Genomic DNA, 10906 nt, shown 5'->3' with positions numbered 1-10906 from the left:
ATCCAGTCCAGCATTTCTCATGATGTACTCTAATATAAGTTAAATAAGCAGGGTGACAGTATACAGCCTTGACATACTCCTTTCCTGATTTGGAACCAGTCAGTTGTTCCATGTCCAGTTCTAACTGTTGCTTCTTGACCTTCATACAGATTTCTCAGGAGGCAGATAAAGTGGTCTGGTATTCTCATCTCTTTTAAGAATTTTCCACAGTTTGTTGTGATCCACACAGTCAAAGGCTTTGGCATAGTCAATAAAGCAGAAATAAATGTTTTTCTGGAACTCTCTTGCTTTTTCCATGATCCAGCAGATGTTGGCAATTTGATCTCTGGTTCCTCTGCCTTTTCTAAAAACAGCTTGAACATCTGGAATTTCATGGTTCACATACTGTTGAAACCTGGCGTGGAGAATTTTGAGCATTACTTTACTAGTGTGTGAGATGAGTACAATTGTGTGGTAGTTTGAGCATTCTTTGGCATTGCCTTTCTTTGGGAGTGGAATGAAAACTGACCTTTTCCAGTCCTGTGGCCACTGCTGAGTTTTCCAAATTTGCTGGCATATTGAGTGCAGCACTTTCACAGCATCATCTTTTAGGATTTGAAATAGCTCAACTGGAATTGCATCACCTCCACTAGCTTTGTTCGTAGTGATGCTTCCTAAGGCCCACTTGACTTTGAATTCCAGTATGTCTGGCTCTAGGTGAGTGATCATATGCCATCATGGTTATCTGGGTCATGAAGATATTTTATAGTGCTTCTGTGTATTCTTGCCACCTCTTCTTAATATCTTCTGCTTCCACTAGGTCCATACCATTTCTGTCCTTTAATGTACTCATCTTTGCATGAAATGTTCCCTTGGTATCTCTAATTTTCTTGAAGAGATCTCTTTTCTTTCCCATTCTATTGCTTTCCTCTATTTCTTTGCATTCATCACTGAGGAAGGCTTTCTTATCTCTCCTTGTTATTTGGAACTCTGCATTCAAATGGTTGTATCTTTTCTCCTTTGCCTTTCGCTTCTTTTTTCACTGCTTTTTGTAAGGCCTCCTCAGACAACCTATTTGCCTTTTTGCATTTCTTTTTCTTGGGGATGGTCTTGATCACTGCCTCCTGTATAATGTCACGAACCTCCGTCCATAGTTCTTCAGGCACTCTGTCTATCAGATCTAATCCCTGGAATCTATTTGAACCTAGTATTCTAGAACTCACTAATTCCTAAACATACACCGTGTAGCCAAGAATACTTGTTCTTTGAGTGGACTACTGCTTGTTGACTGAAAATTTTAGGTCATACTCTGGTGGATTATGCAAAGGGATGTTCCACAAGGGATGCTGAGTGCGCTAGTAGAACTGGTAGTAGACTGGTAGAACTGGTAGTTCCGTGTAGTGGTGGATCCAGTTTGTCTGGGGTCATTCTTTCAGAGAATCTTAAGCATGTTGATCTGTGGGCCTGTCTGCTTCTGCTTCCCACAATCAAAAAAAAAAAAAAAAAAAAACACAGCAAAACCCAGCCTCTTGTAACTGGACAGGCCATCCGTGAGTGAAGTTAGACCCACAGTACTGCCAGTGCTTCTGCAGTCAGGCCCCCATCCATCCAGGCTGTAAGTCTTATGTGCCTAGGATGTCATGCAGGGACAGGACAGCTTAAACAGCTTTCTGAGGTTAAGGTTTGCTCAGCATCCCAAAGGGATCAGAAGAGAAGTGGAACAGTGCTGAGAGGGCTTGTGTCTGAGATAGGGACATACTTCTGGACCCTGAGCACCAGATGCTCACAGTGCTGTGGCAGCGTGGGTCAAGCCAGGAAACGAGTGCATTGCATTGAGGAGATGGGGGTGGAGAGTTACAGTGACAGACAGACAGGTGGACAGGCAAAACTCGAGCACATCTTGCACCTCCTCCGTGCACCTGTGTTGTATTGTTAATTATTTTATTTTAATCAGCGCCTCTGAGAAGCATAGTATAAACACAATGGTATAACTGCTGTGTTTCTCAAATGCCTTTGTTTAAAATTATGCATCTTGAAGTCAGGAGGGAAAACATTTGTTTAATCGATGGTGTTGACTAACTTGACAAATGCTTATTTTCAAAATGCAGTATTTTCATTCCCACTTAGATATGGAGATCTCATGCACAAAGAGAGTGTCCTATATCTTGGAGCAGAGTTCAGGGTGGGTGAGGGTCTCTCAAACTAGATGAGATGTTTCCTGATCAATTAATTACTCCTTTGGAGGGGCTGCAGTTAGGAGAGCAGACGGTTCAGGAGTCTTTATGTGTGTCTTGGGAATTCCTGCTAGTCGCTGAGTTTTCTCTTGGCATTAATGTAGTTATGGCTGCTTTTTTTTTTTTTTTTGAGAGAAAGGTAAATTAAAATAATTTGGGAAAAAGAAAAAAGATAACACATACTTGTAATGTGTGTTTGTGTTTTATTTTTAATTTTTTTCTTTTGGCTTAAACAGCAGACATCTATTTTCTCATGATTTTGGAGACTTTTGGTCTGAGACAGAGGTATCAGTAGGGTTTGTGCTTCTGAGGCCTGTCTCAGCTTGCAGATGGGTCTCTCCTCCCAGTGTCTTCATATGGGCTTTTCTTTGTATTTATCTGTGTTCTAATCTTTTTTCAAATTTTTTTTATTGTGGTGAAAACACAACATAAATTTACCCTCTTAGCATATTGTTAGCTATATGCACGTGTTGTAAACAGATCTCTAAACTTTTTCGTCTTGCATTAACTAAAACTCTATACCCATTCATTTCCTGCTCACCTCCCAGCCTCTTGCAACCATCATTCTACTTTCTGTTTCTTTGAGTTTGAGTTTGATGTCTTTAGATGCCTCATGAAAGTGGAGTCATGCATAGTCCTTCTGTGACTGGTTTATTTCACTTAGTACCATGTTCTCAAAGTTCATAGGATATCTGTATTTCAGCTTTACTTGTATGTGAGTTTCCTGTGGTTTTTATGTTCACCAGTATTTGGCTATTATATGTTACAGTTTTACCAGTGTTACTTTTACCATGTTATTGACGAGTTCTGTTTTGTTTTAGAAATTTGGATGGGTAAGCTGGGCTAGGTTGGAACGGTGGGAGTTGTTTGCTTCCTTTGAAGTGATTTGTAGACTGATAATTTTCAGACCACATCTCCTCGTTGCTTTTCTGCATAGACAAAGAGAATCAAGAAAGTGGTAATGCCAGAGTAGCACAGGACAGAGCCCTGAATTTTTGAGTCAGAAGCTCTGACTTGAGTTCCTGGGTCTGTAGCATAAAATGAGTTTAATAGTATCTTTCTTTGGAGAAGGCAATGGCACCCCACTCCAGTACTCTTACCTGAAAATCCCGTGGACAGAGGAGCCTGGTGGGCTGCAGTCCACGGGGTCGCTAAGAGTTGGACATGACTGAGTGACTTTACTTTCACTTTTCACTTTCATGCATTGGAGAAGGAAATGGCAACCCACTCCAGTGTTCTTGCCTGGAGAATCCCAGGGACGGGGGAGCCTGGTGGGCTGCCGTCTATGGGGTCGCACAGAGTCGGACACGACTGAAGCGACTTAGCAACAGCAGCAATATCTTTCCTGTTTGAGTCACACATGAGAGTGTCGTCACATTCATCTGTGAAAGCAGTTCTGCAAACAGTAAAGCGGTAGCTCAAGCATTGAAATAAGGAAAGTCATTTCATTTTCTACACTTATGAAGATTATTGTTGGCTACCTACTTTGTAGTTTGTTCATACCTAGGTGAGTGAGTTGGAAAGGATTAACTTTCCTGCAGGTATTGTGAAAATTCATTCCCGTTTATGGACGGAAATGGGGGTGTGCATGGTTGGTGTGTATGTGTTAGGGGAGTCCAGTAAAATTAATCCAAGGCCAGTTGGGGGAGATGGTCTCAAGCTAGAAGCTTATAGAGATTGGTTTACTCTTTCCATTGCCTTTCTGCAAACAGTGAGCTGAAGGAGGATGGCCATACTACTCTCAACACTCACTCTGTAAGCCCCTTGGAGAAGATTAAACAGTATCAGCCTGGTCAGACTGTGACTTGCTTCTTGAAGAAGGTGAGAAGTGCATGCCCTGCAATGCAGTACTGTCTTTCTTATAGAAGAAAGGGGGAAGGAACTGGCAATGACCATTTGCACTAGGCTTTGATTCTGTGCTTGCTGCCTTGCTGATGTGTGGGAGACAGTAAAGCCCTCTGCTCCTAGAAGACATGTGGTCTGTTCAAGGAGCTAAATTTATGGCTTCCAAACAGCAAGCAACTCACAGTTCTATGTATTTGTAGATTTCTTGTACAAAATAGACAGAAAAATACATCATAGAGCTAGAATTTTAATCCAGTACTTTATTTTAAATAATGTAAAATTCACATTTCCGTGTCCACAAATAAAGCTTTATCAGAACATACAAGAAATAAAAAATTTTATTGAAAATAAAGTATTGGATTTTAGATTTTTGCCTTTCGTAAAGCTCAGGAACAGTGTAAAGCAATATGTAAATTGGGTGTCAGATTATGTGTTCACACCCTAAGTGGAATCGTAGTTGAGTAAAGGGAAGAGATCAGTGAGAACTGTACTGGTTAGAATATATCAGAGAGAAGGTCACGGTCTGTCTGGGCTTGACCTTGAGGGATAACTCCTCTTCAGTGTTGCCAGAGTCTTCCTGCATGAGCATCTGTCTAATTATGTCCATGATGCTTGATGCCTTTAGTTACTTTTTGTCTGTAGGTATTCATAAACCCAAGATGCCTTAGAGTAATATTGAAGGTTCTTCAGAGGGATTCCCTGGTGGTCCAGTGCTTAGGACTTTTCACTTCCACTGCCAGGGGTATGGGTTTGATCCCTGGTTGGGGGCTAAGATCCATAAGTGGCCAAAAAAAAGGACTCTTTATGATCTGACCTCGTGAATCTGGAGTACCGGTCGTGCTGAAAACCTCTTTTTTCCCTTCTTTATTTCTACACTGGGGTACTGTCTCTTCCCATTGCCTATAATTCAAGGTCTAGCACAGATAACCTTCCCTTCTTACTAGTTCTCCTATAGAGGCTGTAGCATATTATACTCCTGTGTGTTGCTTTCTGCTCTAGTTATTTGCATACTCATTCAACTTAACTTTTTGCAGACTGTAATCTCTCTGAAGGCAGGGCCTGGCGGTTATCACTATCATGCCGCGTGTAGTGGCTGCTTGATAAATGTTTTACTGGGTTGACTTGGAAATTGGGGTGTATATTTAGGGTAGAGCACTGTGTCAGTCAAAAAATCTAAACTGATTTAGAAATGAGATGTTAGTCCCTGAAGGCTGCTAACTCACTGTGCACAACTGAGCTTGGAGGCGGCTACGAGGTCAGTGGGACTGGTTCTGAGGACGTTACCTCTGAGGCCTTTTCTGCCTCCTGATCAGCCGAGGCACCAGGAGGGATGTGTGTTCTGCTGTGCTGGTGGGGACTCTGAGCTAGACTGAGTAAAGCCTGTGAGAAGTAGAGGGTGGGCAGGGGCATTGGGCCGTGGGGGTGAGTTCCTGTTACTTGGGAAAATGTAGAATTAGGGCCCTGTCAGTGTGATTTTAGAAGTGTCTGTTTTAGTGAAAGGAAAAGAAGAGATGCTTGTATCTGCCCCATTCCATTTCTCCTCGTTTTTTTTCCCTCCTAGTACAACATGGTTAAGAAATGGCTCGAGGTGGAGATTGCTCCAGACATCCGAGGGAGAATTCCCCTGTTGCTCACTTCTCTTAGCTTCAAGGTCAGTGTGCCTGAGATGCCTGGAGAGGAAACCCCAGCTCCCTGAGCTCGACTTAATCCTTGGTGTGTGCTCACAGTGGGGACAGGGAACCGTCCCATAGGGGATACTTACTGTACTGTGGTTTTAGATAAATGACAGCCTTTCTTCAAACATCAAAGGAAATTTTTTGTCCTTCTAGGTTCTGAAACATCCAGATAAGAAGTTCCAGATTGGCCAGGCCCTGAAGGCCACCGTGGTTGGCCCAGCAGAGTCCTCCAAGGCCTTCTTGTGTCTTTCACTCATAGGTGTGGTGATGAAATGGGACCTGGTCAAGGAAGGGAGGGGGTGGAAAGGGTTGGGAGAAGGTCTTAGTCATCGCTCAGGTTGAAGGATGCCGTGGATGTTGGCATTCTCAGAAAGTCTAGTGCAGAGGCTGTGTCCTTGGAACAGCTTTTCTCTAGGAGCTTTGCTCTGTGGCCTGTGTCTGAGACACCTTTACCTACAGTTGTTTTTCTTAGGTCTCTCAGAAAGGGTCATCCAACACTCGGCCCTGGCATCCTTGACCACGTGGTACAGTGGTCTGGGTCTGTGTGATTATTCCGGTCCACTCATCCTAGACACCCTGAGCCCAGACACCTTCACCTCCCGCCAGCCTCTGGTTGGCTACTGTCTCAGCTTCTTTCTTGGCTCACTTCTTTTTCCCTGAATCTGGTTCATTGTCCTGCCAGGTCCTCACAAACTCAAAAAGGGGGAAGTGGCCATGGGCCGTGTGGTGAAGGTGACGCCCAAGGAGGGGCTGACCGTCTCCTTCCCCTTTGGGAGGGTTGGAAGAGTCAGTATGTTTCATGTAAGTGACTCCTACTCAGAGACGCACCTGGAAGACTTCGTCCCACAGCAGATTGTCAGGTAGGCTGGATTCTTTTCCTTTTCCCCACTATCTGTGGGATTGGTGGGGATTTTTGGGGTTTTGATTTTTTTTAATTATAGGTGTGTGGTTTTGTACCAGAAAAAAAATAGCATATAAGATGGAAACTGAACATTGCTGTTGCTCCTCTGTTTCTCCATCACTTTTGCTTTGATTTCTTTCAAGACTCTAATATATGTAGTTATAATTTTCCCTTATGTAATAGTAGAATTTAATTTTCTATACTGTTCTGCAACTTGCTTTTTCTTAATAGCAGTGACTCATGCACTTTTTCTTTCCTATGCTAGTATTTTGAAAACTTCCTTGTTCTTTTACCTTACTTTTATCATTTTTTTTTGAGTTGCATTTTGTGTTTTTTTAAACTCAGTTTATGTAAATAATTCTGTTGATGGACAGTAATGTTGAAGTCAGTATGTTTGCACATATGTTTGGATACTAGTGCAAGTATGTGTGTGAAATAAATTTCTAGAAGTAAAATTGATGGGTTAAATAATGTTAAACATCTTGCCAGAGTATCTTCCAAAAGGACTGTGCTGAATTTTATTTCTATTAACAGTTAATGTGTCTGTTCATATTTCACACCTCTGTCAACACTGGGTATTTTTTCTGTGTGGCATGTGGGATCTTATTTCCCCAACTAGGGATCAAAACCATGTTCCCTGCATTGGGAGTGCAGAGTTTTAACCACTGGATCACCAGGGAAGTCTTGACACTGGGACTTAATTTTATCTAACACTGGATATTCTTAATTTTTAATCTTTGCCACTGAATAGGCCCAGAGTGATCTCTTAATTTAACTTGAATTTCTCTTACTGGCCATTTTTCATGGTTGTTGGCTGTTTACATTTGTTCTGTGCTTTGCTTGGTCAAGTTGCTTTATTAGCTATTTTGGATGCACAGAGTTTTGAAACCATTTTATAGCCTGAATAAACTAGCATTGGAGAGGCATATTTCAGCTTGGTACAATATGTACTTTTCTGACAGTCACACACAATTATCCAGCAATGGAGTAGGCACCTTCCGGAGGGTGAGACTGGAAAGCAGTAATTGCTCTTTCCCATCTCGAGTGTCCCAGCCACCAGCACCTGCCTTCATTCTCAGCCACTTGCCAGAGCTCAACAGCACAAAAATGCCCAGGGCCTAGGAGAAGAAGAATGTCACAGAGAAATCCAGAATCATTTCTTTTCTTTAGGCTTACAAAATACAGATGTGATTTTTCTATTTTCAGCAAAATATATTTTTAAAATAACCTTATAGTTAAGCATATGAGTAGTGTTCAGTTGTAGTTCCTTGACTTATAAGTTAACTTATAAGTTAACTAAAGGCAGACAGTCCCTTCAGCTCCTTCCCTGCATTAAGGGCTGTGATGCCCTGGTGGGAAACACAGATGCCATCGTGGGAGGATTTGGGCTGTATTGTTGCTGAGACCCTTCCTCCTGGTAAGATTCTCTACCCTGTAACTTTGGGTGGTTACTTGCTATTTTCTGTGATGTGAGTGTGGAAGCCCCCTAGCAAGAGTAAACCCTACTTTCCCCGCAGAAGCCTTCCCCGCTTAGGTCTCACTCGGGAGGCCACCTCTGAACTGTGAATCCACAGTGGTCCTGGGCCGTCCCTGCCACGGTTCCCTGGGTGAGTCTCTCCACGAGATCAAACCCTCCAAACTCGTGACACGGGGCAGGTCTCATCTCCTGCGTGTTCCCCACGTGGCTCTGCATGCCTTCCAGAGGGCTCGCGTGTCCTCTGGTTTCCTCCTGCCATCACCATTCTTGGGTGAGAAGAGCAAGTAGCGCTGCTTTTACCTGATGGACTGAGGCCCAGAGAAGGGCCTTGTCCCGAGTCCCTCAGCAGGTGGTCAGCAAGCTGAAGAGCAGAGCCCTCACTCTCGCCTGTTGTTCAGCCTTGTGAGAGGAAGCCGAGGCCCTCTCCCGTCTCCCAAGCTGCTGGGGTCTGCATTGCCTTCTCCTTTGTTCCCGTTCTAGGTGTTATGTCCTGTCCGCTGCGACCCCTGTATTGACTTTGTCGCTGAGATCATCCAGGTGAGTGTCTGTGTCATCGGGACAAGAATCGGGGAAGAACCTCCCAGAGGACTGAGGAGAGGCTGCGTGGATCTGACAGGGCTTTGGGCCTCCCAGCTTGCCTCACCGCTCACCTCCTTTATGCCTGGCCCTGTTTTTATCCAGAAAAGCTGAGGACATTCTAACTGTAGAAGAACCTGTCTGCTCAGGCTCTTGTTTCCCAGGGAAAGGTGCAGACATCCAGAGTGGGGCTTGGGCTTACCTGTTGGTGGTCCTGGTGAAGGGAGGTGATGTAGCCCCCAGGGTTACACAGCAGGGGCGAGTGCCGTCAAGTGGTTTGGCCTGAAGTCATGGTTTGAAATGGACATTTATGAGGCTTGACCTCCCTCTGGCTTGACCATCCTCTCCCTGTTACTGTTAGCGCTGTCCAGAGCTGACAGGACTTCAGGAGAAGGTGGGGCTGGGCTCTTCAGGCGATGTCCTACTGACAGGTCCAGAGTCACATTCTTACAAAGAGTTGTTACCACAGGAGGTCTTCCCAGGTAGCGCGGTGGTGAAGAATCCTCCCACCAGTGAGGGAGATGCAGCACATGTGGGCCTGATCCCTGGGTGGGGAAGATCCCCTGGAGCAGGAAATGGCAAGGGGCTCCAATATTCTTGTCTGGGAGATTCCATGGACAGAGGAGCCTGGCGGGCTACAGTCCATGGGCTGGCAGAGTCTGACATGACTGAGTGACTGAGCACATTATCACGGGAGAGTTAGGGGTGAGGGTGGGCAAAGGGATTAGAGGTATGTGTGTAAGCCTTTTTATTCCTTTAGGACGAACCCAGAGACGAAAAGCAAAATAACAGATCCAGAGATTAACTCCATTGAGGACCTTGAGGAAGGGCAGCTCTTGAGGGGCTTTGTGAAGTCCGTCCAGCCGTCCGGCGTGCTCGTAGGGTGAGTGAGGTGGAGCCTGGGGACGTGGACCAGCCCCGTGTCCTCCAGGAGCCTCTCCTGGTTGGCCCCCGCTGCTCCCTCAGTCACCATCTCTGAAGGAACGTGAAGGAAGGAGACTCTTGAGTTCCCACAGTGTTTTAAATTCCAAGTCTTTTCATACTTTTAAAAAAAGTTTTAAATTATTCTTCTGTTTGGTGTTTTGGACAAGGAATATGGCATGTCACGATTTGTAAGCGTTCTGTGAGCTGCCGGTGCCAGACGCTGCATCCTCCCCTGCTGTTACTATGTTTTCTTATTGTCTTCTGTCTTTCTAGCAGCTTTTGAGTTGTGTGGTGTGATGCTCTGATATGGGGTGAAAAATACCTTTCAATTATATCTTCGTTATGCAGGATGATTTTTCCAGTCTACAAAGCCCTCTTTATTTAGTTGAATGCCAAGAACCTTGTGTCTGTTGTAAATCCTTGTCCCACTTGGGTGTCTGGAAAGGTGCGGGCACTAGCTTGGCTGGGACTCCATTGCCATGTTTACAACCACGGAATGCTTGTCTCTCTCCTGTCAGCCTTGGCCCCTCAGTTACGGGTTTGGCCCGACACCCACACATCTCCCAGCACAACCAGTCCAAGAACGCTCCTTATGACAGACACCTCCCTGAGGGGAAGCTGCTCACAGCCAAGGTCCTACGGTAGGTGCCTTCTCTCTCTCTTACCCCTTTCTCTGGGAACTCTGGGAGGAGATTGAGAGGTAAACTTTAAACATCATGGCCTAGGTAATGGTAAATGTGGTCCATGAACTCCCTTTGTTTGGCGCCTTCTGCCTCAGCTCCTGAAAGCAGGTGTGTACTTTTCCTTGCACAGCACCTGTAGCTGGGGCCGGAGGAAGGGGCAGCACAGCCACGCTCTGTATTTTTCTGCCAAGTGTTGTACGATGTGTGGGTCATTCCCAAGCTGACTGAATGATTCCAGGGCAGGTGGGGGCAGGACCCGCTGTACTGTGTGGTCCTCGTCATCCACTCTCCCTGCCGTGCTGTCGTAGCCTGAACCATCAGGAGAGCCTGGTAGAGCTGTCACTCCTCCCCGACGCCACTGGAAAGCAGGACGTGCTTTCTGCCCCCCTGGGACAGCCACCTCCAAAGCAAGAGGGCAGGGAAACGGAGGCCGCGGAGAGAAACCACGAGGGAAAAGCAAAGGAGAAGAAGAAGCAGAAACAGAAAGAGAAGAGAACTGGGAAGGGGCAAGAGGGGGCGCAGCCACCCAGCAAGGATAAGAAAGAGCCCCAGAAGCCCCAGGCAAAGAAGCTGGGCAAGCGGCCCCACCCTGAGTCCAGCAGTGAGCAGGT

The 10906-nt window shown here is 45.3% G+C and overlaps 1 protein-coding gene across 1 annotated transcript in view; it reads left to right on the top strand.

Moving 5' to 3' along the window:
* PDCD11 (programmed cell death 11) overlaps positions 1-10906 on the top strand; it is a 42524-nt gene that overhangs the window by 25791 nt on the left and 5827 nt on the right. The window contains exons 23-30 of the mRNA XM_010859417.1: positions 3926-4034; positions 5620-5709; positions 5888-5993; positions 6417-6594; positions 8593-8649; positions 9449-9571; positions 10131-10253; positions 10604-10904. Coding sequence (XP_010857719.1) covers positions 3926-4034; positions 5620-5709; positions 5888-5993; positions 6417-6594; positions 8593-8649; positions 9449-9571; positions 10131-10253; positions 10604-10904 — 1087 coding nt within the window. The remainder of the gene's footprint in view (positions 1-3925; positions 4035-5619; positions 5710-5887; positions 5994-6416; positions 6595-8592; positions 8650-9448; positions 9572-10130; positions 10254-10603; positions 10905-10906) is intronic.

The sequence above is a fragment of the Bison bison genome, unplaced genomic scaffold (genome assembly GCF_000754665.1).
Source record: "Bison bison bison isolate TAMUID 2011002044 unplaced genomic scaffold, Bison_UMD1.0 scf7180017864456, whole genome shotgun sequence".
Lineage (NCBI taxonomy): Eukaryota > Metazoa > Chordata > Mammalia > Artiodactyla > Bovidae > Bison > Bison bison.
The sequence above is the reverse complement of the archived record's forward strand: the minus strand, read 5'-3'. Positions and strand labels throughout refer to the sequence as shown.